This window comes from Hypomesus transpacificus, chromosome 14 (assembly GCF_021917145.1).
Source record: "Hypomesus transpacificus isolate Combined female chromosome 14, fHypTra1, whole genome shotgun sequence".
Taxonomy (NCBI): domain Eukaryota; kingdom Metazoa; phylum Chordata; class Actinopteri; order Osmeriformes; family Osmeridae; genus Hypomesus; species Hypomesus transpacificus.
In genome coordinates, this window is record NC_061073.1 from 14,929,995 (window position 1) to 14,957,468 (window position 27,474).

At 42.9% G+C, this 27,474-nt stretch overlaps 2 protein-coding genes and 7 non-coding genes across 10 annotated transcripts; 8 read left to right on the forward strand and 1 right to left on the reverse strand.

Annotated features, from left to right (window-relative positions):
- Positions 1-98: 98 nt before the first annotated feature.
- On the forward strand, positions 99-3,774 carry rpl4 (ribosomal protein L4). Its single transcript, XM_047034567.1, has 10 exons — positions 99-201; positions 786-957; positions 1,157-1,263; positions 1,512-1,650; positions 2,030-2,154; positions 2,265-2,394; positions 2,603-2,759; positions 2,952-3,035; positions 3,225-3,345; positions 3,616-3,774. The coding sequence occupies exons 1-10, from the start codon at positions 199-201 to the stop codon at positions 3,715-3,717; spliced, it is 1,140 nt and encodes a 379-aa protein (XP_046890523.1). The 5' UTR covers positions 99-198; the 3' UTR covers positions 3,718-3,774.
- Positions 1,010-1,079, forward strand: LOC124477338. Its single transcript, XR_006957117.1, has one exon. It is a non-coding gene; the product is annotated as a small nucleolar RNA SNORD18 (small nucleolar RNA).
- LOC124477339 lies at positions 1,348-1,446 on the forward strand. Its single transcript, XR_006957118.1, has one exon. It is a non-coding gene; the product is annotated as a small nucleolar RNA SNORD16 (small nucleolar RNA).
- LOC124477340 lies at positions 1,830-1,929 on the forward strand. Its single transcript, XR_006957119.1, has one exon. It is a non-coding gene; the product is annotated as a small nucleolar RNA SNORD16 (small nucleolar RNA).
- LOC124477334 lies at positions 2,455-2,524 on the forward strand. The gene has a single exon (XR_006957114.1). It is a non-coding gene; the product is annotated as a small nucleolar RNA SNORD18 (small nucleolar RNA).
- LOC124477335 lies at positions 2,809-2,877 on the forward strand. Its single transcript, XR_006957115.1, has one exon. It is a non-coding gene; the product is annotated as a small nucleolar RNA SNORD18 (small nucleolar RNA).
- Positions 3,078-3,145, forward strand: LOC124477336. Its single transcript, XR_006957116.1, has one exon. It is a non-coding gene; the product is annotated as a small nucleolar RNA SNORD18 (small nucleolar RNA).
- A 32-nt stretch (positions 3,775-3,806) lies between the features above and the next one.
- map2k1 (mitogen-activated protein kinase kinase 1) lies at positions 3,807-11,698 on the reverse strand. Of its 2 annotated transcripts, none has more exons than XM_047034565.1 (11): positions 11,380-11,698; positions 7,790-8,000; positions 7,087-7,233; positions 6,848-6,925; positions 6,676-6,727; positions 5,865-6,325; positions 5,180-5,387; positions 4,924-4,988; positions 4,702-4,760; positions 4,485-4,530; positions 3,807-4,363 (listed from the first exon to the last, which is right to left on the reverse strand). In XM_047034565.1, exons 1-11 carry the CDS (start codon positions 11,460-11,462, stop codon positions 4,250-4,252), a joined length of 1,524 nt encoding a protein of 507 aa, XP_046890521.1. In that variant the 5' UTR covers positions 11,463-11,698; the 3' UTR covers positions 3,807-4,249. The 2 variants fall into 2 exon arrangements, with proteins under 2 accessions (XP_046890521.1, XP_046890522.1); XM_047034566.1 differs by having other exon boundaries at positions 3,812-4,363; positions 6,201-6,325.
- Positions 11,699-12,247: 549 nt separating this feature from the next.
- Positions 12,248-12,378, forward strand: LOC124477350. The gene has a single exon (XR_006957129.1). It is a non-coding gene; the product is annotated as a small Cajal body-specific RNA 14 (non-coding RNA).
- The last annotated feature ends 15,096 nt before the right edge of the window (positions 12,379-27,474 follow it).

Genomic DNA, 27,474 nt, shown 5'->3' on the forward strand with positions numbered 1-27,474 from the left:
ACAATACAATAAATGACTAATAATATTTTTCAAATAAGTACGTTATTGATAAAGATGGTATTGAAAGTGTTGGTTGTCGGAAGTGTCACTTTCTCGGAGGCATATATCTGTAAGGGAGCACTGCCTACTTCCTTTTCAACTGTGGCCGCCATTGCGATAGGAGCGTGGTTCCCGGCGAGCCGATAAAAAACCTTTAAAATGGTGAGATTATACGAATTTACATGTTCGGTTATCAACAGTATGCCTATTACCAACGTTTGTTTACCAGATAACGTATTTTAACCGTATTTGATGCTCTAGCAAGTGTTCAAGGAAATGTTAAATTATTTGACTCACGAGGAGCCATTTTAGAAGGCTATGCTACAACAGCGATAGCTAGCTGAGCCAGGCAGTCACTAACGTACACGTGTGCCATCCGATCTCGGCTAACTGGCTAATGAAGGCCGCAGAATCAGACAAGATGTGAATGCATTTGTCCCATGCCTTAAAATGTACGTTTTGTAAAAGCTTTGACATGCTGTCACTTGGCTTCACACATGGCTGAACTTGCAGCAGTTATTTGACAAATAATTAAATGGCTTCATGACTTGAACGATGGTGGATGATGGCAAGCTAATAGTCAGGGAAGTGATCTAGTAAGCAGTGTCGGTTCAGTCATTGCTTATTGGCCGTTTAAAGTAATATAGGTAAATGCAAAATAAGAGTTATCTACGCAGGATGAAAGATGACTTGTTCGTGGATGATAAAATTCGTCATTGTGTCTTAATTCAATGCTGTTTATTCAGGCATGTGCCCGACCCCTGATCTCGGTTTACTCCGAGAAAGGAGAGAGCTCAGGCAAGAATGTGGTGATGCCTGCAGTGTTCAAGGCTCCAATTCGACCAGATATTGTGAATTTTGTGCACACCAACATGCGTAAAAACAGCCGCCAGCCTTACGCCGTCAGTGAACTGGCTGGTAAGTGTCTTGTTTTTATACAAGTAATTTAATTAACAAGAAATTGTAAAAGCCTTGCTGATGAGACATTACTTCAGGTCCGTGTTTTTGAGTTCTATGATAATAATTGAAGTTCTGAATGGCTTAATCTGTAACATCTATCAGATGTAGCAACCACCAATTGGACTGTGTGGCAACTGATCCATTCTGTCTGTTCTAGGTCACCAGACCAGTGCTGAGTCCTGGGGTACAGGAAGAGCTGTGGCCCGTATCCCTCGTGTGAGGGGTGGTGGTACCCACCGCTCCGGTCAGGGAGCCTTCGGAAATGTATCCTCATTACAATGTTCTGATCCTGATTGGTTACCTGCCAACTTTGAAAGGCATTGCTAATTAAGTGGCCTGGCTGAGTCTTGCTGTGATGGTGTAATTTGCGTCTTACACTGTGATCAGTGACAGTATGCCTGCTGTCATATGCTGACACAGATGGCTGACGATCATTGAGACTGAGCACATTACTCACAAACGTTTGGAAAGTTGTCAATTTTCAATGTCAAAGTTCCTTGACTGTAGTTAAGATGTGTCGCGGAGGTCGCATGTTTGCCCCCACCAAGACCTGGCGCCGCTGGCACCGCAGGATCAACACCACCCAGAAGCGCTACGCCATCTGCTCTGCTCTGGCTGCCTCTGCTCTGCCCGCCCTGGTCATGTCCAAGGGTAAGGCTCTCTTTACACTAGCTCTGCATCAGATTTGAGCTTCACTGTGTAGATATTGCCCAGGAAACACTAGCCTGGGTTTCAGATGATTTTCTTGACCTATTCACATTAGCTAATAGGTCTGGTGATGCCAGGCTAAGGGAATGCAGGCCCTTAAGTCTATTCTGAAGTACAGCACTTGCTATGATGGTGTAATTTGCGTCTGACTCTGTGGACAGTGATGGTAGCCTGCCGTCATTAAGCTGCCACAAGAGGTTGATGTATATGTTGTTCTGAGCAAAGCTGTTACCACTGTGTCTTGTTGTTCTGAGCAAGCTGTTACCAATATGTCTTGCGGAGTAGCAGTGCAAATATGTGACAGTTTTGATCCCTGATGTAGGTCACCGCATTGAGGAGATCCCAGAGGTCCCTCTGGTGGTTGATGACAAAGTTGAGAGCTACAAGAAGACCAAGGAGGCTGTGCTTCTGCTGAAGAAGCTGAAAGCCTGGAATGATATAAAGAAGGTGAACTTGATACGCTTGCCTTATTTCCGTCTACATTGAGGAGCGTTTCCCGTGTGTTGTCACTTGTTGCATGTTTTGTTTGATTCCATTTGTTCCTTTTTCATTCTTAGGTGTATGCCTCCCAGCGTATGCGAGCCGGCAAAGGAAAGATGAGGAATCGCAGGCGTATCCAGCGCAAAGGACCATGCATCATCTATAACCAAGACGCAGGTGTCACTAAAGCCTTCAGAAATATCCCTGGTGAGTGGCTTTTGATACCTGTGCAAGGCCTTACCTGACAAGAGCCGCTCAATGCGGTCATGGCAATGATGAGATTCTACTTCAGGTCCGTGTTTCTGAACCCAGTGATTGTAGTTGAAGTTCTGAGTACCACTATCAGCTGCATGATCTTTAAAAAAACAATAGAAATTAGTATTGCATGTTTATATGTATGAATGTCGTTTTCCAGGCATTACACTTCAGAACGTGAACAAGCTGAACCTTCTGAGGCTTGCCCCCGGTGGCCATGTTGGCCGCTTCTGCATCTGGACAGAGAGCGCCTTCCGCAAGCTGGACGAGCTGTACGGCACCTGGCGCAAAGCCTCCACCCTCAAGGTGGACTACAAGTACGTACATCACTGTTCTCAACGCTGTTCAATGGGTCACTTTGAAACCGAGCAATGATGAGATTCCACTTCGGTCCGTGTTTTTGAATCTCGTGATACCAATAGAAGTTCTGAGTCTTGGAAACAGTGTTTTTTAACACCTATTCATACTGGGGTAGCAAACAGTTCTGACTGCTGACTTCTGTGTTCCAGTCTGCCAATGCACAAGATGACCAACACAGATCTGAGCAGGATCCTGAAGAGTGAGGAGATCCAGAAGGTTCTCCGTGCTCCCAAGTAAGACCAGTTTACTTAGTTTAGTTCTTTGGGTGAACAGTTCTTTAATGATGAGTTTCCACTTCAGGTCCGTGTTTCTGAATCCTGATTTTAATTGAAGTTCTGACATTCAACGGTTTAAGAATTTGCAGATGGACAGCTAATTAGCTCATGTGCTACATACTAAATGTGTCTTAAATCCCATTGCAGCAAGAAGATCAATCGCAGAGTTCTGAAGAAGAATCCTCTGAAGAACCTCAGAGTGATGATGAAACTGAACCCCTACGCCAAGACAGCCAGACGTAATGCCATCCTGCTGCACGACCCTGCTGTGAGTAGCTCTCCAAACACCCCAGGCTAACTACTGCAACGCACACACTCATATGGGTGCATTAATATATTGTTGTATGTATTAGGTTTATTATACTATATTTGAGCTCATCATAGATGTAATCTATTTGAGTACTTGTATGTCATGTTATTCCAGGTTGCTTTGCGTTGTCCTTAGAATGTCATTGCCCAGTCTGACCCTGTGTTCTGTGCATCTGACAATAAGACTGTAACTTCTGAGTCTTAACCTCCCCCATGTGTCTCCCAACAGACCAAGGCCAAGATGTTGAAACCCAAGAAGAAGCCTGCAAAGAAATCTGCCAAGAAAGCTGCTGCTGCAGCCCCTGCCCCCGCAGCACCTGCTACAGCATAAAGCTCTAAAGTGATTTGATTCAGATATGGTTTCCAATAAAATCGGATCTAAAAGGAATTCCATGGTGTCACTCAACTCCAGTCACTTAATATCACAAACATTTATTTGATCTAGAATGGGGTGAAGCTAGAAGGCAAGAAGAATGTGTCAGCAATACAGTTGGCGGTTACTTAGGAAATAATTTAAATATTACAGATATTATAACCACAGCCCTGTGAGAAGGGGAAATGAGAATGGCAGGAACGTTATGATACTGTAGATGCTGCTCTTACTGAGCAAAGATTTCACATTGTCTGTGGGTCTCAAGCTGGGGGGGGGGGGCCTCATCAAGAGGGGGCATAAATGCCCAAAACAATATTGCTGTTGAAATGGCCTGTTTTCAGAGTGGGGACTAATGGTTTGAGAACCACTGCTTTCACACAAAACACATTAGCTGGCTCCCATGTTTAACTGTTATTGGTTAAGTACTTGGGGGTTTGATGAGGCAGTGAAGCATGTGCTGGCAGAGAACAGAACAGATACTACTGCATCCTCACAGTCCTATACTGTGCGTGGGGGTTACTGGCTGATTAAGACCAATGGTGCTACACAGCCAGCCTGCAAAGTCCACCTCTTCGGCCTCTGATTGCTTTATGAAAGTATGAACCTGAAGAGGGAATATCAAAAAGGCATGTTTGATTGAGGGAGAATGGGAGCCATGGCAGATTTAAAGTTCATTAAGCTAAATAAACAAATCTAATAATTACATTTGAAACGTACGCACTCACCGTTAACTGTTTCAGGTCAGCTCTTTCAGCTGGGTTCTTGATCAAACTGTTACACAAAATGTAAGCTTGTGAGATTTACCAGTAAGAGTTATTGACATGTTTAGTGTCATGTGCAAGTAATTTATTGAATTTCTGATGTACCACTAGATGGCAGTGCACTACACAACTCAAAAGTTGTGACACTGCGTCTCCTAATACTTAAAGATGGCACACTTACCATTTATTCACAAAGTCTTGAAATTCTGACCCAAAAAAGCCAGGGAGCTTTGGGGGAGGCTGAAAATAAGATGGTCCACTCAAATCAAAGCATTGCAAAACGGTTATCAGCCATGGCTCGATGAAATCACATGCTGGTCAAAGTAATTTGGGAAATGCACTTTCAGTTCAGTGATCAACAGAAATTAAATCCACATACAAAATGACAAGGTAATCTACACACCTCATTGACAATGTAATCCAGCAGCTCAAAAATAGCCATGGGAGGTCTGCTGTCAGGTCCGTATGCTAGGGAAACACATGATAGGAACGATTGGGAAATCTGAAGAAGCACTTTCAGAGGTAGTATTGGACAGTGGTGCACCCAAACACTTGACATTGGTCAGAAGCAGAACAACCAGCCAATATTCGAATAACCCAAATGGGCAAACAAAGGAGTTCCGGTGACTTCCGTGTATCCTAGGTAACCAGTGACTCACAGCTGCCTGGTCTTCCTGGGGGCCGGGGCTGTGGAGAGGCCTCTGCTGAGGAAGTGTCCCCCTCGATGGGGGAGCTGAAGATCAGTTGGAGCTCCCTGGCATCAGGGGGTGGGATGGGGAAGCGTCCGATGGCCATCTCCACCAGCGACAGGCCCATGCTCCAGATGTCTGACTGAACCGAATAGTGGGTGCCCTGCAAACGCTCTGGCTGCAGAACACAGGAGACAACAGTGGGAACCACAGATGTATCAGAACTGATGTAGCAAAACCGTTGAGGTGCCAGTTTGTGGTGAGATGTCATGTGTTGGAATGCTTTCCTTGTGAACATGGATATGTGAATTTCTTTTAATAGCGGAGAGGTTTGGGACTGTGTGTACGGTGCACACTATCCACACACACTGTCCCCACACACTATCCACACAGGCTATCCACACATACTATCCACACCAGCAGCACAAGATCACTTTCCTCCTGGACACCGACACTGTCAAAATCATTGCACTCTGTACAATAGGGTCAGACCCTTTCCTGTATCTGTAAACACTCTGTGTGAATATGTTCTCCCTATGTGTATATATATGTGATTTATGTATGTATGTCAGTGAGGTGTATAAGCTACTGGATGACCTAAATTTCCCTTGGGATTAATAAAGTATCCATCCATAGTAAATCAGAGGGAACTCACAGACATATAGGAGCGAGTGATAGTAAAGCAGAGGGAACTCACAGACATATAGGAGCGAGTGATAGTAAAGCAGAGGGAACTCACAGACATATAGGAGCGAGTGATAGTAAAGCAGAGGGAACTCACAGACATATAGGAGCGAGTGATAGTAAAGCAGAGGGAACTCACAGACATATAGGAGCGAGTGATAGTAAAGCAGAGGGAACTCACAGACATATAGGAGCGAGTGATAGTAAAGCAGAGGGAACTCACAGACATATAGGAGCGAGTGATAGTAAAGCAGAGGGAACTCACAGACATATAGGAGCGAGTGATAGTAAAGCAGAGGGAACTCACAGACATATAGGAGCGAGTGCCCACAAAGGAGTTGGCCATGGAGTCTATGAGCTGGCCGCTCACACCAAAGTCACACAGCTTGATCTCTCCGCGGGAGTTCACTAGGATGTTCGAGGGCTTGACATCTGAAAGACGGACATGCTACATTTAGAAGAGCCCACTTAGTAGTAAGGTTAGATGTGGCTGTTCTGGAACCAGGGCCGTGGAATATGTTTGTAGTTTGGTGCCATCATTCAATCATCAGTGCTTAAAGATTTCTGTGAATGAGGCTTTACTGGTTTGCTAATGAAAGGGGTTGACTTTGATTTGCTGAACTGCATTGGGATGTGTAAATGAAAATACCAGTGCAGTCTAGTTTTTCTAGAAACAGACAGTTTATTGTTCCTGTTGTGGCAGAAATAAGCAGATTTGTGTCTGAAAATGTATTGTATTACAACTTCTTCTATTTATTTATTCGTAGTTAATAGCGATTTACCTCTGTGCATTATCTTGTGTTTCTCTCTTAGATAAGCAAGGCCTTTAATGACCTGAAAAATAAAATATATAAATCCACTTTATTACACTAGCACACATAAAATCTTGTTCTTTATACACAGGTATAGAATGTACTGTCTGTACTAAAAGTGGGAAGGTTGTGAATCACTTACAGCTATGCTGACTTTACCAAGGATCTGTTCTGGAATATTGCCTGCTTTCTTCAGAGACTGATCCAGGGAGCCCCCATCCTGCAGTCAGAAAAAAGGGGATGCTGTTGTAGATTATGAGATTTAGATGCCTGTGAATTTGATATTTATGCTCATTGATTATGCTTGCTATGATCGTTAATCTCACTGCACATCCTGCAGCCGGACTTGAGACATTTGATGTACAAGCAGTTGCCCAGTACCATGTGTTCCATGCAGATGCTGATCTCTCCGTCGCTGTAGAAGGCCCCGTAGAAGCCCACTATGTAGGGGGAGTTACACTCATGAAGCACCTGCAGCTCTCGGATGATCTGGTTCCTGATGGCTGGCTTGATCTCCAGGTGGATCAGCTGGAACAGTCAATCACACAGATCGTCAACAGGTGACAACCCTCACAGACACACATGCCAGGGGAGTGAGGGGGAACCACGTCATTCACCATGAACCATTATCCAACCAAGCAACATTTGAACGATAAAGATACATTGAATATATATTAAATGGTTATTCAAAAAGCAAACAGTGATGATGCCTTTGCAAATCCTTGTGATGAGGGAACACTTGAGAGAAGCCTTGTCTGATAGAGGCACGATGACTGAAAAGAAGGTTGAGAGTATAGAAACACAGCCTATCAATGCCAAGGATGGCCCCCGTGTTTCACAACATTTACATTTTACATTTAGTCATTTAGCAGACAACCTTATCCAGAGCGACTTACAGTAACTACAGGGACATTCCCCCCGAGGCAAGTAGGGTGAAGTGCCTTGCCCAAGGGCACAACGTCATTTGGCTCGGTCGGGAATCGAACTGGCGACCTTCAGATTACCAGCCCGATTCCCTCACCGTTCAGCCACCTGACTCCCCAAAAACACGGAGCTCATCCACCCAAGACTGTCTCCGCCTCACCTTCCTGGCCATGATGAGTCCTGACGGCCTATGGGAGACTTTGAAGACCACCCCTCCGTTGCCAGCGCCCAGCTCACAGATCTTCTCAAAGTCGTCATCTTTCAGCTCCCCAACTTTCTGTTTCTGTGTGAGGAAGGCCTCCAGGCGTTTGCGCTGCTGTTCGTCCAACTCTAATTCTTCTAGCTTTTTCTGCAGGGCCTCTAAATTTGTCCTGAGAGAAAACACAAGAGAAGGTGCGATGGAACCGCACAGGGAAAAAAATGGCTTTCTTAAAAGTGGTTCCAAGATGTGGCAGGCCATATTTGGTATTCACATGCTTGAGATATAACAAGGATCATTTAATTTTAAATAAAGTTGAGAGGTTTTGAAAACATTTTAGATGGTGTCGGCATATACAATAAGGCAGGCAGATCAGGAACTCACAGATATACAGAGGAGGGCAGACAGACAGACAGGGCCCTGTGTGTGTGTGTGTGTGTGTGTGTGTGTGTGTGTGTGCTGCTAAGAGTTCCTTTCCAGATCCCAATGTGAGGAAATCGGTAGTTCCTCTGAGCGTTGCCACCACTACCTGACTCAGTTGTCATGGCAATGTATTTTTCTTCACACTTTAATTGTGGAATGATCTCGTGTGACCTAACACTCTCCTGCTATTCCTTCTTCCCACAGAATTCATCTCCTCCCTGAAACCACACAGGAACATGACTGCATTGACAGGCACTGCAGAGCCAGTTGTGGCCAGATTTTGAGCCATTGATGCTTTGATCATCTTCACATTCAATAATCAAGAGATAGTTGGTCAGTTCAACAAAGTCTCTGTGTTGTAAATCATTAGAGAAATATATATACATACATACAGTGTGTACAAATATACACGCACACACAATATATATATTCATACAGTATATACACTGTATGTTTAGCCAGTGAGCTATGCATTGATTAATTTAAACTTAAACAGCCAAATCGACATCAAATGAAAACACATATTAGTGTAAAACAAAGCTCTTTAGGCTGCCAGAAATGTTTTATTCTTCAGTTAATTTCATGTGCCTACTAATCAGTTTATCCGCAGCTGACAATACTACAAGACCCTCCAGTCTACTCATCTCCACTCCAATTGAGATGCAAAATCTGCTTTTTAAGTGAGTGTAGGTAGCACTTACGTTTCTAGATTTGCATCATAATACTCCAACATAAGCATACCAATATTGCTTTGTTTAAATTCTCAGGCAAATTTGTCCTGGTCATATCACAACCTTGTAATTGGAAAGCAACTACTATAAAATATGACACCCTCTCCTTCAGAGCGCTGTGCTGCCTAGGGGCTCAGGCTGGTTCAGCAGGGGGAGGGTTAAGTGTTGTTGTTTCTGACAGCAGGGCCGCGTATCCATGGAGACGAGGTGCTGAGTGTGAGGGGGCTGTCGAGCTGGAGGAGAACAGAGCCACAGAGCAGATGTACTGGCTCCACACTGTCCTCGCAACGTAGGAGGGATCACAATGGGCAGAGCACCTCAGCCTCCTTTCAAGTGTGTGAGGAAGCACAAAGCCCAAGGACATGCACTAGCTATCTCTGTGGAACACAGAGTATTGAACAGGCTCCTGGTGACAAGCCTATTAGCTCCTCAGAAGAATATTGACGTATGTTTCTTTCTGTTACTATACAGATAGGACTATCTAATATTTATGTGCACAAGGTAGAGAAATAAGTTCCTGGGGTAGGCAAACGTTATCTGTAAACAATTACCCAGGTCTTAACCATAAGATATAATCAAGTTTGTATGTGTGCACCAAATGGGTGAGCCATCATCTCCTGATGTCATGGTTCCTGTTAACAATTATTATTTCAATGACTTTCTCCCTACTCCCTGAGGAGCCTGATAGAGGAGAGGAAACTAAGAAAGGCAATAGTGACACTTCTCTCCACACTTGCTAATATTAAGCTTGAGAACACACAGGTATTAATAGTCTAATAAAAGGAAGAATTGTCCTTTCCTTATGTCATCTGATGCTGTAGGTTAGATAGTGTAAAGCCCTGAGGGACCCTGAGGCTACATGGTAGCCAGCAGAGGCAGGATGAAGGAAATCTGAAAGCTAGGAACCAGCCATTCACAGGCCCGCAGAGACAGCTGTGTGTATTTCTCAGACTGAAGGGATAAACAACTTGGCAATGGTAAAAAGAAAAATCGACCATGTTTGAAATAACGAATTTCAGGACAACTTTTACTTTTTACATGCTAATGAAGCGTACATTTTTACAGTTTTACAGTTTCTATATCCAGTGGAAAATAAGAACGCACATAAAAAGCATTTACAAGCATTCTCCTAGCAACATGCCAGCCTTTGTCTGTCCGGCTGGTTGCCACAATATAACAGCATTACTGAGCCGGAGAGAGGAATTAAGAGTAAGCCCTGTCTGCCACACACACACACTAGTTTTAACTTCCAGTTGCAGTCATGCCGTGAAGGGGGATTCCAGAAAGCCCCCTCTATGGTAGGGTCTTCCAAAACCCAGAATCAGAGTTCCTGGTCTATATTTCACACCAACATTCCATGGCTCTGCTTGCCACAGCTGGCCCAGAGACACAAAAGGAATTTGCTTCTCTCTTGCCATGTATCCTGGAATATATGTTTACAAGCATTTGAATTCAGCCTGCTAACTAGCAACAAGCAACAGTGAGTAGCTTTACTATGGCAAACTGCCTTTTTATATCAATGTAAAAAATAGGCATTGATACAGATCAGATATGCCATACTACAGCACATTCCAGTACTCCAGGTTTTCTATGAAGAATAATGAATCCACAATTAAGGTTAAAGATGTCTTAAATGACAGCTTTAGGGTCCCTGAAAAATAACCAAATGAAACAGACGTGCCACAAACAGTTGAAAATTTTAAATAAATCCACACCTTACATTGCAAACTGGCAGAGCTAGAATTACTTAATTGAGTTTTAAATGAATGATTCTTATTGTAGCCTATTTGATGTAACCCAGGAGCGATCATGGGGCAGGTCAGGAAATCTGACTTCACGACGTTGGAAGAGCATACGTCAACATAATTCTGAGACTGTAGTTGTGCTTGAATTCTCGATAAGTAATTGCAGACCCCGTTCTCTGTTTATACATGTTTGTGATGACAAATCCTCACCGTGGGAGGCTAGACAACAAATCTGTGACGTCCAAGACAGATTGCTTTGTATCTGCACTAAACTGATAAGAGTTTGGAGAGTACAGTCCTTGCACTGTCTTTCTGTCAGAAGAGCTCTACAGAGACGTATTTAAAAGGTCCTCTAACAGCGGTACTACAGACGTGGAAAAAATCAAGACCATCAGTCTCTCCACACACATGTTCGACACACCTGTGGCACTTTTTTGACAGGCAAAACACACCTACACACATGACTCTATAATCCCTATTCCAAAACATGTAGCCTAAATGCACCACAAAAATAACGTGGTTGACATCACCCCTAATACCAAGTCAAATGCCTTACATTAAACAATTATGAGTTAGATAATTGACATTGTGCTGTAAAGGTGTTAACCATACAACTCAACCAAAATGTCCCCTATGTTGACAGATGACTTACTCTGTGGCACCGGTTCCATTAATAGTGTTTCCATCAGGAATCGGGTTGAGCTGAATAGGCTCTGGCTTTCTTCTTTTCTGCATTTTTTGACAATTTTTCCTGTTTTAGATCAGACGTTATTGTACAGATGCTTACAAAAGAACGGTCAGGTACACAATCCACACTGTAGAGACCTTGAAGCTTTCAAGACAAGCTTAATTCAAGACAAAATATATCAGAAACTGTGCGAGGTGTTCACGTTTATAAACGCAGTACAGAGATGCTTATCAGTTATCATGTAGGCTACTGTCGGTTCTACTTAATGGGCGGACGGTACCACCATAGGAAAACGTCACAAAAAATATTTACGGTCTTCCGGATAGCGTGTGTGTTCCGAGAGACGCGCTACCCCTGTTGGTAATTGATAGTATTACCACACAGTTTATGGGTAGGGATTTTATGAGAAATAAAATTGTGGCAGATCTCTTTTAGGGAAAGAAATGTAATTTAAAGCTGCACTGGATATAGGCCTATTGTCACTGCCTACATCTTGTTCATGTAAGTTAAAGCAAAACAATAGGCTTTCATACTGAATAGCCATAGCCTATGTTTGATGAACGTGCACAAAGTGTGAATAGGCTAACTTTGATTGTTACCACTTCCAAGCACATATTGCCTTTGTAAAAAAAGAAAGAAAACAATTGCACGATTTCGATGTCAGGCCTATTTTAGCCATCAACATATCATGTTTACGAAAGTTAGGATATATGGTATGAGTGGTAGAATTAGCGGTCAGTGAGCTGTAGACGACCGGTGAAGCCCATGGGCCAACGATTGTGGGGTTGCGAGTTCAAGTCTCAGTGAGGCGTTAAAGAAAAAAATAAAAAGTGTGGTCATTCAATGTCTTAAGTGCACTATCTCGTGAGCTACTTACAATGAATCCACATATAGTAACACTGTTGTACCCACCGACGGGACTTAAAAAGTTATTGAGCTCCCTGTGCGATGGTACAATACAACGTTTATGGGACATTGATAACTTCGTTACGTAACTCATGTTTGACCTTGTGCAGACATGTTTTCAAAAGAACACAATAGAAAAATAGAACATCCCTGATGGCATTAATGTTAAGACATGTCAAGTCCTAAATAACCAATCATGTGGTTTTGATTAGTCTACACAAACTATAGCCATAGCCTCTAGCTCAGGAATATCGCGTCGATAGAATATTTTGTTTTCGTGCACTTACATTTACATTGTGCACTTAGTTTAGTTATAAACTAAACTTTGTTTACCTTTTCACAGGAGCAATTCTAGGATCAGTTGTTAAGGGGTGACTATGACAATGTGACATGAATACAGTGCCTTGCAAAAGTGCTAAACCCCCTTGCTAATAAATCCCTAATTTCACTGGATAACAATTAATTGTATACACGTATGTATTAAATATTGAATGAATGAATGAAAAAACGAAGGATGTCCCTTTCTTCATGACCTGACAGCATCAAATGATAATAAACAATAATACTTTTTATTTTTGTGTTATTATTATTTTTAGGGGTGCTGAGATGAAATTAAGGGGTGCTTGAGCACCCCTAAAAAGGGTCTACAATCGCCACTGCCTTTTCACACGTGAAGTCATTGACCGATGCACTTGTAAAGCTCTCTCTTGGAAGTCGCTTTGGATAAAAGCCTCTGCTATATGAATAAATGTAAATGTAAGGACATGGAGAGGATAGGATACAGGAGAAAGAAGGAGAGAGGAGACCAAACAAGAAAAGCAGAACACAATAGAGTATAGAGTAGCCTATAGAGTCATCAAAGACCTACTCATAAATGATGCAAAACTTTTTTTCAAAACTTTTTTCGAAAATATTGTTTCAACCTTTTAAAACTTGTTTTCGATTTTTTGTTTTTACCTTTCGAACCTTTTTTGAGCGCTTGAGCGCTTCGTAGGCATGTGTTTACATGCGTCTGGGCAAGCATTTCATATGTGAGTTTTCAGTAGGCTACTATGGATGTGTGTGAACGTTTCATATGTCAATGTGTAGCCTATGTGTTTCATATGTGTTTGTGTAAAGTCAGTCTGAATTATTTCCTTAACAGCCCCTATAGCCTATTGTGTCGCTGCAACACCCAGCGTTTTAAGGGTGTAAGTATAAAACCACTTGTCAAATCTGCCTCGTTGAGCAATGGTGCATTGCCTTGGATAAAAGTAGACTATGACACGATTCGAAAGGTTGAAAGGTTCGCCCTTGCAGAATATATATAGGCCCTCAATTACAGTCTTTTAACGTCATTTTCCGAGCAATTTGCAGTGTTTCCTCTTCGGCTGTCACAGGCACAGTAAGCAGCCTAGCCTTCATTCATCTTCAGAAAAGGTGACCCAGTTATCCCACGTATACTGTTTTTAGACTATGTTAGCATATAACTTTTAATATAAAGTAAATAGTCCAAGCACGATTAACAAGGCCGTTTCAACTGTCACAATTGTGTTTGTGGCTATTTGTCGTTTACAACACTTTCGAAGAGAAATGGGTAGACTAACACACGTTTAAGACTAGCTTATTAGCTTCACCTCTTTTTAATTGACGTAACTGAATAAAAGTGTAGCAAAACTTTTAAGTGAAGCAAAGTCAATCAATCAAGCCAATCAACAACATAAACTCAGGAGGATCTAAAAGTGGATATATATTCAAGTGCAGCATCAGCACCAGATCTCGTGACGTCATTGGAGTTTAAAGTGGGCCGCGCTTGTCTTGGAGAGAGAGCAACAGTCCGAGATGGATGCAGCGCATTGCATCCCCAGCATTTGAACTTACAACATTCACTTAACCTACGTCCAAGCAATCACATTTTCAATATAGTCGGTGTAGATTGTGCTAAGCTTATCAGCCTACTTTAAGAGGACGATTCAAAAACACAAAAGGTTAATTTTCGCTAAAAGCGGTAAGTATTATTATTAAGATTACCTAAAAATGTTCTAAGATGCTCGTTTTGCTGCTACTGTAGCCTATGTGGCACATGGCCAAACGTAGCTAATTAAGGTGTCATTTTGTGGTTTGTCGTCTGAATTAATTAATTTGACTTGCGTATAGGATATGGATGGGAACCTGTGATGTGAAATATGATCAGAAAAGGGTTTTGTCTTACTTTGTGTTGCCATGCCTGCGCAAATCGTCTTCCACTACTTATACTGGCTAATTAAGCACAGCCGTGGCATCAAGTTTGCAGCAATTCTGTGTTGTAGTGTCTGTGAGTAAAGGGGATTAGCATTGGCCTATTGTCTACGTAAATATGCGTGCATTGAAGTGCTTTAAACATTATCAGTGTTGCTTTTGGCATTGCAGACTGAGGTAAAAAATTGTCTCAAATTCCATGTGATTAGATTTCGGAGGTAATTTGGATGTCGTTTTTGTTGATAGGCTATATCCTACAAACAAAGCAGCAGTGTATCAAATGTCTATTTGACTTAACCCAAATATCTCGCTTAGTGAAGCAAATGCCACCAAGTCCACGAAACAAGCACATCATCTGACACAATGAGACCGTTATAAGTATAAAACTCCCGAATTCCGGAAAGAATACGATCCAGGAAATAATAACAACGACAGCATGTTCAGAGACTCATACACGTTGTTTTCGAAATATATTGATGCAATGGAAAGCAAGATTTTGTTTGCTTGGAAGGTTAACTAGGTTCTTACAAGCCACAGAAACAGAAACGAGTGCATTTGTGCAGTATTGTTTTTGACCACTAGATGACAATAAAGTGCAGGTTACTGTAGAAATCCAAGGGCAGTCCTAGTAAGGTCCTTGAGGGTGTTAATGTGGAGTTTAGTTCTAGGATACAATATGAAAAGTGACAACTGGGACTACAGTTTTGAAGATGCAATACAGTACATTTACGAAATATCTTTTAATTTCTAAAGATGGTGCCCAAAATGCATTGCACTACAAACGCAATACATATTTAATGGAAAATAACTTTTGACAGATGATGGACACCCCCCCCCCCCCCTTATAGACAATTGTAAAGGCTATCTGAATGAAACTTTGTGCGTGGTAGTTTGTTATTAATTCATAAACATAGCAAATACAGACTTAATTAAGCCTATGGATTTTACTTGTATCATCTGTCATTTAAGGCACAAGGTCAGAGTTTTTTGCTGCTTGTTATGCTTTTGTCTGGTCATTCATTGTGTATGGGTGAGTAGTTGCACTATAGCAATTTGTCAAAAAGTAATTTGTCATAACTGTACTTTGGCATTACAGTATTGCAGCTTTGTTTTCTGAAACCAACAGACCAAAGCTTTTAGTATAATTAAACATCTTTCTATTTTAAAAGATGTTCATTACTTTCAGTGTCCCAAACCATATAGGGAGTTTCTTGCTGGAAGACAATCTATGGAGCAAACTGTTGATCTGGGTGTGTTGTTTTGAGTCCTAATGTAAAAATAACATTTTCAACTACACAAATATTGATATGATTTGCTTCTAGATTTGCTTCTTGTTGAATGTCAGACCTTTTGTAAAAACATAACGATAATGAGGTACAAACATTATCTTACAGAACTAGAGCTCCTCAAAGGTATAAGATGTGCCTAGTTTACAGTGGTTAAGCTTTAACAAAAGTGTGTAAACATCAGCATATAATGTCATCTGTTGAGAATCCATGCGTCCTCAGAGCTGATGAGTATTGCCTTGTCCCATGGTGTGAACAGAGCCTAAGACAGCCATCACTGTCTGCAGAGGCTCTGCTGTAGCACTTTGCTGACAGCATTTCATAAGTGAGAAGAAACATCCTTGTCTCATTCTTTGAGTTTCTGTCTTCCAAGAGCACAGATGAGTGGTTTCTCTATTCTTAGTTGTTGTTGTGTGGAGTTTACAGTCTAGTAACCCTTTTGACTGGAAATCCTGATGTTTGGCTCAATCAATACATTTAATTACTGTTGATTAATGAGTGATTGTGGTGGTCAAAAGTTGACGGTTGTTTCAATTCCCAAGGATAAATCTTATTGGTATGCATTTTGTATGTGAGTCATATTCCACTTTTCAAAAAAGTTATCAGTTTACAGGCAGATTACCTATTCATTAAATAATTAATTTGTTCAATGACAGGACTGAAATCTAATTTTGGCATTATGGACATTGTAAATGTACAATTCAAGTTTATGTAAACATATACATATTATCTACTCATTAAACCCTTTTTACAAATCCCAATAGAGAGTGTTCAGCTGCACTCATTTATGAATTTAAATGTTTAATTAACGCCAGTATTGGTTTATCTGTACAAGTAATTACATTTTCAATTGATTTTAGGTCTTAGAAATGGGACCGTGGGACAGGGAACATATGCATTTGAGAGACTCTACTAGTCTACTGTGGAGAAATATTGCATTAATTTGTATCATTTTATAAAGTAACCTATGTACTTATATAGAACAAGTTGTTTACTTCGGACCACAGACTTGTTTGTTGCTTATAGATTTTATATTTGGTTGACCAATGGCAACATTTTTATTATTAAACAGCAAGGGCAAACATCTAAATTAAATACTAAAGAAAAATAACTGTTCCTTATTGAAGATATATTTTCTCAGAATCCCTTCAATGAAACAGCCGTCATGACCTTTATTCTGCAAATGAAGCTATTTTTTCATTGAGATGACTGATAGATGTTGTTATTTTAGCAAAAGTGCATTGAACACAAAACAAATACCCTCGAGGCCAAAGCAACTGCATTAGCAAAAAGGTAATGAAAAATATGGAAAGAGACCCTGAACTTTTCCAGCAAAATCTCACACTTTGCAAACCATGTTTTTTTTGCATCTATCAACTCCAGGGGAAAGAAAAACTTTTTTAAACACATTTTTTTAAACATAGTTTTAGAACACCAGTTCCAGTGTTAGTGGACCTTTAACAATTGAAATCTTGTATTTCATATTATGCTTCCTAATATGATGCCATTTAACATTGGTGTAAATATTGTATACCTAATGCAATAATCCAACTTCATGGCTCAGTTGTGTCATACATTCAGTTAGCTCTTCATCCAGGAACAACTCTTTAATTCAAATCTCAAGGATGAAAGAGATGCCTAGTCCTTTCCATTAGACCTCTATCATATAGTCAGGTTTGCTATTAACGTAATTGGTTTGAGGTTACATGATTACTACATTTGAGGTTACATAATTCCAATAAACGTAAGTAGTTCATATACTGTATCTATATAAATGTTAATCATAGCGTTGGTTCAGAAAATTACTTAAGTTTAGTTGCGCTACCATGTTCGCTCATACTTGAGCATGTCTCCATCTAATTAAACATGCTTTTAATTAATAGTCAAGGAATGTACAGCATTGATGTCGGTCAGGCAAAACTCTGCAGAGGAATGGATTGTGCAAGCCTGATATCTGACCACATCCTTCTTGCAAGGAGGAGAAACGATGAGCTAAGGCAGATTCTCCTGATAGAGGTGCTCCTGTGTGGAGCTGTTAATCCCCCCCCTCCCTCCCTCCCTCCCTCCCTCCCTCCCTCCCTCCCTCCCTCCCTCCCTCCCTCCCTCCCTCCCTCCCTCCCTCCCTCCCTCCCTCCCTCCCTCCCTCCCTCCCTCCCTCCCTCCCTCCCTCCCTCAGATGTGTTCCTTGCTAGGCACAGGAAGAACACCACAGCCATCCAGCGTGGCTCTGATTAATGCACTCATCAGTTCTTTTCCTGTGTGTTGTAATGACAAGAAAAGTCCTCCTGGGAGTCCTGTGACTTTTTACAAATACTGCTGATGCGCTGCCTTACATCTGCCACTAATTCGTTCTTTTTTGTCAGAGGACTATTAGAGTACATTCCTCGTCTCTAGACTGGGCCAGGCTGTCTGTCACAGTTTAGGGAAATGTGCAAGACACATTTGCAAGACCCAAAATGTCCTCTAAGGGAGGCATTTTTAGGGTTAACCCTGGTAAACCAGACTTTAGTATTCATAGAATCACTATATGAAATCACGACGGATGTGCTCATATCAGTAATGTACATATTATGATCTAGACCATGATTTGCTTTCCTGACCGAAGCAGTGTGAGGATAGACTGAATGCATTAAGCAAATGTGTTTTCTGTTACACTGGAGGAAAGCATTTGACATTTGTGATGAGCAGGTTGGCGCTTCACAAGGATTTCTGAATTTACTGACAATATTGAGCTGGCAACATATCGGTTGAACATTTGTAACGTCAATTAATTATATTTCCACAAATATTGGATCATAAACCTGAGCTGAGACTGACCTGGGTGGAGTTTGTGGCTGTTTCTTCATGACCAGTCTTTCGACGGTGCAGTGGTAGGCACCTCTGCAGAGAAAATCTTTCCCCTGGGAGACATCAGACCCACTAATCCAACTAAAGACCAGTTTCTGATACTTCTTGGACTTTTTTGCTCTTGGATTATGTTGATCTTTCATCCTTAAACTGTACGTCATATTTTACTTAGCAACAAACGGGGCCTGTAACCTTGAAACAGCAGTGATTGGCCTGGCCCCACAGCTTAGAGCTCTAAAATCAAATAACCTGGTTGATAATGCATGGCCTCCATCTTTCAGACCACTGAATTATTACGGCACATTAAGTATATATATATGTATATGACAACGCTTTTCAATCAGGACAGATAACTTACTGTGGCTTGAAGAGTAATCTTTCACCTGGCATCTTGTGGAGTTTCAGCACACACTGTGCATAATAATATATTGGGAGTTGTTGTAACTTGGATTTGATTACTTACGTTGACTGTCGAGTGCATCAATGTCTGAGTGCATTGCACTAGACGAATCTACCAGCTGTGTTCCAGATAAGAAAATAAAAAAAAGATTTCTGTCTATGACTTAATTGTCTAATACATCTCCATTGCTCTAACTCAGCTCCCCAAAGGATGAGTGCTGGTAAGCAGACACAAGTCCAACGCCAGTGCCTTGTGATGGATCTGTTTTATCAGTGAAGCCCTTTGAGTCCCACAACATAAAGCCCCTGCGCTTATTCAGCATCAGGGTCCCTTGTCTTTGATCAATGGGCGGCAGTCAGGTGAACGGAGCCCAGTTTGAGTCACACCTGGGACTTGCATGCCGAATAACTGTCCACTCAACAGGGTCGGCTCATGAATAATCCCGCAGCCACTGAGCGTCCCGTCTCCTCCGAGCTCCTCCGAGGTGCTGCGTCTGCAGCCAGAGCTGTCCACAGAGCACAGGGTCAGGGCAGCTGAGGTGCTCCTGTCCTCCAGCGCTGGCCAGTGCAGCCGTCTCCAGCCTTAAGAGAAGGACGCAGCGCCATGGTGAGCTGGACTATGCATGGTGGCGGGGGGGGGGGGGGGGGGGGGGGGGGGGGGGGGGGGGACGACAGACACTACAGTTGCTTTTACCATGTTTTCTTTGGGCACCGTTGCCATACCAACTGCAAGGTTAGCGCAGCGTGGAGGCCTGTGCACGAGAGGGCTTGCTTTGTGGGAAGCCTTGCTATCGCGTGTATGCACATTTGTGGTAGAGCCTAAGTCTGTATTCAGGGGATCTTCACAGTGGCCTGTGATTATGGGCTCCCAGTGTTTCAGCTTTTGTTGTGTAGGTAGGAAATGAGGACATACCCTGCAGTAAGGACATAGACCAGGTGATACATCTCTAGCTGGGTTGGTGCTACTATGTACAAGTGGATGACATGGAAAATGTATTACTCCACTAAGAGTTGCAGTGTAGGGCTCATCATTTTGTTGTCTCTGGAAATTGCTTTACATGGAATGTGTAGCTTGGGTTGTAGTTCATAGTGTCATCCAATTCCGATTAAAAGATGCATTCTTTTTTTCCATAGAGCAATTAAGTATGTAGTCTTTCTACATTCATTTGAGTTCTTAGTTATCTAACTGTGAAGGCAGGGCCCTCTGTGTGTGTGTGTGTATGTGTGTGTCTGTAGCTCAATTATATTCAGAAGCGGGCATTGTATGAGGGTAACATTCGGAAGGTGTGTTGTGCAGGACCCAAAGGCGTGCAGTGTTGCGTTTTATGTTGTTTAGATGAACAGTTTATGACAGATAATATAAATATATAAACAAGATTTGCGCCATGATGAGTCGTTCTAAGGGATGTATCTTGCGAGAAATAAATGTACACGCATTTTGCCACCAAACTGACACTGTTAATGTCAGTCATCTTTCCATAATTAAAACGTATGCAACTTCTGGATTGGGGCATGCCTAATTAGCTGTGAAACTGTAGCTGCAGAGGAATGGAAGTTCAGAGAAATCCTGAGTCTAATCAACGTCTAAGTCGTTGGAATAAAGGCTAGTTTGCTTTGCTGTGTGAACACCAGGAGACTCACCATAGTGACCCAGTTGCATGTGCCGGTGTGCCCTATCGAGCAGAGAGATTAACGGCATCCCCTTCTCTTTCCAAATATGCACGTGTGTTCCGTCCCTCTATGCGCCATGGCAGGCAACGAGCCTGCGGGTTGTAACGCTCTTATGCTCCTACTCCAAACATGTCAAAGTGACATCAATATTCTCCATGTGTGCATGTCATGTCCTCTCCTGGCTTTTGTTCTCTTTTATTAATACTTGCAGTGTGAATATGGAGACTCTGCTCTCAAGGACATCCGAAGGGTCCTTGTTGGAATTGGGCATACATCTTTAATGTGACCAGGGTCAAAAGCAGACATTCAACCCTATGGAAATCATTTGGTTCCATAATGGCCGGGTGATCATAGCCTACTGGCAGATAATATTTTGACATCTAATCGTCATAACGCCGGATTATTCCCCATTCAGTCACTCTCAGGAAACCCTGAAGGTTAATTGGACAGAATAAATCTACCATTGGCCAAGACAAGTATTTTGGAGAGGGGTCTACTTTGGAGAAGAAGGAGTATTAATAAGACAGATGTACTCTCTTAGACTAACGGCTCTCCTGGACATATGAAGTCTAGGTGGAAGCAATGCTCAGTTATCATAGTAGTTTGACCTATGCACCACTGACTTCCATATGGAAAGAGGTCAATGAGTAATATCTAAAGACATTTTAAAAGGTTAAGTCAATGTATCTATTGCCATTTCACAGGAAAGGTAAGGCAAGTTTAAAAGTTGAGAACAAGTGGAATGTCAGTTATCAAGTGGAGGCGGAAAGAAGAGCTGTTTTTGACTCTCCTCTTCAGGCTTCAGTCTGCTTCACACATTGCTTACCCCACGGCATTTGGGGCGAGTTATTCCCCAGTCTGTTTCTCACATCCTTGGACGCTGACACAAAATAAATGAAGACACAAGGCAGACACAAGGTTCAGAGTTGGAAGGCCGATGGTGAGGTGTGGAACTGTTGGGGTGTAAAATTGCCCTAGCAGTCATGCTGTTGTTTCAGCATTTCATGGAGAGTGACTTTGCCGCTTCCTATTCTCTCTCTCTTTTTTTCTGTCTTCTCTTTCTCTCTGTCTTTTCTCTGGCCTATCTTGTCCTATTATCTGTAGCTGTTCTTATTGTTATGTCCTGCCTCACCGTACTTTAATACACAAACACTTTGGCTTGAACCTGGAGTCACAAAACCGAAAAACTGCAATAACTACTCAGACCTCTTTGTATGCATCACCATGAGAGTGTGTTGCTACCGAAATCAAGCCAAAACAGGAATGGAAAAGTTCGGAGAAATCTTGCTCTCCTTTTAGATTGATCCCAGTTGGAGGCTTGGTGAACAGGAGGTTCCTTGGACAAACCTCGCCCCCCCCCCCCCCCACACACACAATTTTCCACTTTCCACTGCCCTCCACTAATTTTTTGTAATTTGTCCAACGGTTCTCCACCAGACACTTATTCCCCTCTTATCCTGCTGGCGGCCACAGGGTGGTTAATTATCTGCATGGGGACTGGGGATGATGATCCTTAGACTGCCTGCTTGGGTGAGGAGATGAGAACCCTGGTTCCCTCATATCTCTAGCAGAGCAAGTGACTTAGGAAAGGGAAGACTTTCAGAGGGCAAGACACCACGCAGCCATGTCAATGCGTTGCCTGGGGTTTGTTATTATCAAATGCCTGGGCGAGGAAATATTTGTTGACTATTGCCAGCTGCGTACAGTTTTGTGTGACATTGGCCACTGCACATTTGTTGTATTCAATTACTTTAGTTTCACTAATTAGTTTCCTTGTAGATGCTGCAAATCTTTATAACTAGAGACCTTCTGGATCTTCTGGTCCAGAAAAACAACATAATTAATGGAAACATTTTTCAAAAATGTCAGGCTATAGATAATCATAACAATTTTAAAAAAGAACCTTGTAGTGAGGTTAAATCCCATAAACATGGAGTTGTTGCTTTACATTAATTAAATTGTTTACCAATCTTTAAGAGAAGGATCTTCAGCCCACTGAAGTGAATTATCTCCCAGATGTCTTCAGAGATCAACAGCATCCTGGCTCCACGGTAGTGGTGAATGGGAGTGGGCTTGGAGAGACTGAGAGTAGGCTTGGATAGACTGGGAGCTTGGAGAGACTGGGAGCTTGGAGAGACTGGGAGGTTGGAGAGACTGGGAGCTTGGAGAGACTGGGAGCTTGGAGAGACTGGGAGCTTGGAGAGACTGGGAAGGGGCGGGCTGGGGTTTCAGAGCCATGACGGCTGGTGGAGATTCTCTTTGTGCTGTTTGAAATGAATAAAAGGAGGCGTAGAGCTTTCCTCCTTAGGGCTCTGTCTGATGTGGACCCGCAATGAGGCAAGGTTATTCAGATGAAAGATGGCGTTGAGATTAGTGGGCCCTGCCCGGGCCTGTGGACGTCCTGCATGCCGCACTGCGTGATTTATGAGAGTCGTGATGATCAGCGGTCGCTGCATGAATAAACCATGTGGCCAGAATTAAGCCCCCGTTAAACGACACGCGGCTTTTGCCAGGTGTCTCCCATTCCATGCCGAGTTCACACACACACACACACACACACACACACACACACACACACACACACACAGCACCGACGCTGGGCAGCTGCTGATCCAAAAGGCTTATAGCAGCAATGTTGGATAAGCCCTCTTCTTAAAATCTGGATGTACACATTTTTGAAATGTACTACTGGTGACGAATGCTGTCCTGGCACCGGGCTATGGACTGATGAAAAAAGTATCCATCTGTCCAACCGTCCAGCTAGACGTGGAAGCCAGTGCCCCTCAGCTCCCAAACAGCTCCCACAGGTAGGAAAGTGTAGCCGGGGGTCTCTGTGATTAACCACACCATGTCCTCACTAATGAGCCATGACTTCTAATGAGTCTGAGGCTCGAACAGCAGACAGTAAAGGTCAGCACTCTGTTTGAACTCTTCCTGTTGCTCAATCAGTTGGGCATGGGTTGGCCTGTGACACGGTTTGGCCTGTGACTTCATGTAGTGGGGTTGTAACATGTTTTTGCTCGTAGCCTTTACATCGCGACGCAAGAGACTTTTCGAAGCAGGATGTCACATTTGATATCAAAGTTGCCTTACTGGTATACTCGCCGAGAATAGTGTACTCCATGTACCACAATAACGGGATATCTAATGAAACATTTGATATGCCCACTGGTATTCTGGGCAAGAGATGAATTTAAATCGGTGAATGATTTCCATTTGAACTAATCTCCATTAAACAGAAGCAAACTGACTCAAGCTATAAGGAACTGAGGATGTAAATAAATGAGCGAGTGGGCTTGAGATGAACTTGAAAAGCAACAACGGCCCACCGGGTAGGGGGGCTGGCAGATAGACCCCGCCTCCAGAGGAAGCGCATCCCTCAGAGAGGAGCACAGATAGACCGCCTCCAGAGCGAGCGCATCCCTCAGAGAGGAGCACAGATAGACCGCCTCCAGAGCGAGCGCATCCCTCAGAGAGGAGCACAGATAGACCGCCTCCAGACCGAGCGCATCCCTCAGAGAGGAGCACAGATAGACCGCCTCCAGAGCGAGCGCATCCCTCAGAGAGGAGCACAGATAGACCGCCTCCAGAGCGAGCGCATCCCTCAGAGAGGAGCACAGATAGACCGCCTCCAGAGCGAGCGCATCCCTCAGAGAGGAGCACAGATAGACCGCCTCCAGAGCGAGCGCATCCCTCAGAGAGGAGCACAGATAGACCGCCTCCAGAGCGAGCGCATCCCTCAGAGAGGAGCACAGATGCTACTGACCCAGGGGACCGGCTGGTTAATTGCGCTGAGCTCTAATAAGTCACACATTGGAGACACACGGCCTTAATCATGCAGATGTCTCTGCTGATTGATGGCTGAAGGGACAGAAGTAGTCGTGGATCTGTGTGGTTGTGTTATCTACAGACAGGTGTCCTGTCCAACAGTAGCCCCTGGTGATTATGTAGTCGTGTTCACGTGCAATGATACAGTACACCGGGCCTTTTATCTGAAACACTGTTCTCTTGATCGGTGCCTGGGAGATGTGTTGACATATCACTTTATTGGTCATCAGCATTCATTGCATTTTTTATGCTTGGTGAGTAATCACAGTGGTTGTAAACATGAAAAAAAAACTAAGAGGAGGTTAAGAGGGCGTCTTAAAACAAGTTTGTGTAAAATCAGGAATATTGGAGTCAGGGAAACAAATAGTTTCTGTGAAGGCTTTGCAGACCCAGGGTGGAGACGTGCAGAAAAGCTCTCAGCAATCAGGAGCATATCGATCAGACTTTTTGTCTGATTGTACTCTGTTTACAAATTCTGGATTTGGAATGGGCAGTAAACAGAGGATGCCTCAAACATTCTGTAACACTGCCAAAGCAAAAGGCATCTTTACCCCATTGCTTTTATTTCCCCAGTGCTCAAATGTCAAAACGTGTGCCAACTAAATGACAAAGATATATTTTGTTAGCTCAGTGCCAGAAAGTTACCTGTCCTCAATGGAGAAGCTCTTTCGAAACAATAGTGAATGCGTGTAGGTGACTAGTGTTGCTAGCATCAAAGCAAGAAGCTGTGTTCTGGATGTATTGACCCAGGAGAGACATTCTTCGTTAATTGCTTACAACCTACACATTCGCTGTGTGGTATCTGAAGGAAGGGGTGAAGTGAGGCATCAGAGAGCCGTCACCTCTGCCTCCACTGTCCTCGCCCTCAGCCGCACCGTCAGCTACACTTTTACATCTGAAGGAAACATGATGAATTATTTATTCGGAGAAGAACAAAAACAAGCACACTTGGCGCTTCTGATTTAATCTAGATTCTGAACACAGAGGCACAGACAGAAGACCCAGAGAGTCTCAAAAGGTGAACTCTGACCTCTCAGGAGGAATGATTAACAGCTGTGTAATGAGACTGGCGACAAACAGCTAGCAAGCCTACTGACATCCCATAGATGCTGCCCTGTGTTTCATTACCACTCAGAAATAACTAGTTCTCATTGCACCATTGAAAAGGCCACTCGTGGGCCCGGCCGTGTGGTAAGTGTTCATTGTATGAGCACCACTTCAGATAATATAAGCTTTGTAGTTAGGGGGAGAGAGAGCTGGGTAGAATCCAGCCATAAAGACTCACTTGTTTGGAGATAGAAGGAGCAAAGGGTCTGTAGAGTTCAAAACCCTTTTAAAATCAATGGGGGGGGGCATGATTAGATTTAGTATATGTTGTCGGGTTTATGTGTGTACATGTGTGTACATGTGTGTATGCGTGTATGCGCGTGTCTTTGAGTTGTGTGATCTTTCGCTCATTATTTTTTTTCCCTCCAACAGATCCCAGACCTCTGACCTCCGCTTTCTCGCGTCTTCATCTCTCAGAAGAGCCGTCCCTCGGTGTAGCGTCTGCCACCAGTGTCCTCTCTCACTCCACACGCGCGCAGGGACCACAGGCTACGAGATCAGGTGAGCTCATCCACATGACTCGTGCCATTAAAACCGTCGCTCAACTTATTCTGAGGTCTGACAACAGTTCCTTTGACAAGCGTAATGTAACACAACCTATCACTTCAGTTTTTAACTCGGACGAACCTTTGCAGTTTTTTGACATTCGCTGCATGGTAATGATCGAGGATATGCAAAAAAAGCTTGTTGTGTCATATCCAGTGTCATTCATTTCAAAAGCATTCATATAAAGGACTCGTACCCAGAGTCCTGACCGTGTGGGAGAGGTTAAAACACTCCATCAATCAGTCAAACAGAGTTGTCATATTTAACAGGATTGCTTCACAGAAGCGGTTGAATATGGAGGCTGTGGTTATGGGCATGTGGATGTCTTGATGAATCATCCTGTTTTGAAAATGAATATGACTCTTACCCCTGCCTGCTTAAATGAAGCAGTACTTAAAGAAAGTCCCATTGATTTTCCTTCACATGCGAATGAACTATACACACCTCTCAACGTAGAGGATTAGCTGAACATGTAAAACCCTATGTTATTGGATGCAGCCACTCAGAAACATTGAACAGATTCCCCAGAGTAAGCATAAGCAAATTGCAGCATGCAGGCATGTGCAAACACAGTCATGTGAACGTACGTATACACACACACAAACACAAATATTTGTGTGTTGGTCGAAAAGGATGTTGTGTCGGGGGATATTGTATAGTACTTGTGATTGCAATGTGCTATATCCATTGATGAGGGAGCATTCTCAGTATAATTAATTCTGGTTCGCACAGACAAATATTTCTGTACTTTTTAGAATCAAACAATTCATGTTTGGACGGTTTTCCGACGAGAATACCGTCAGATAAACCTTGTGTGTCATTTACTCATCCTTCACAGAAATCTGCAGAGGTGGGACTTTTACCTGTATAGCATCTGTCACTGCCATGTCTATTCATCATACATGTGTACTCCCAGTTGGTGGCATGTCTAATGAAATATCCTGACAACGTAAACAAATAGGCTTCCATGTGGTCCTCTGTCATTGTCACAGTGGCTTCCCCTCATCTGCCCCTCCTCCTGAGAGAGAACACATGCTCTGTGTCTCCCACTGTCAGACACAACACCTGGGACACAACCTCACACACGTTTTCTTCATTAAGGCCTGCATTACAGTAGCAGTCAAAAGTTTGGACACATTTTCAAGGGAAAATGTGTCCAAACTTGACTGGTACTGTAAGTGGGTTAAGTGGTTATCGTAGCATATGTCCCAACTCTGGAATCGTCTTCTTGTAGTCTTCCCCAGGGTGAACC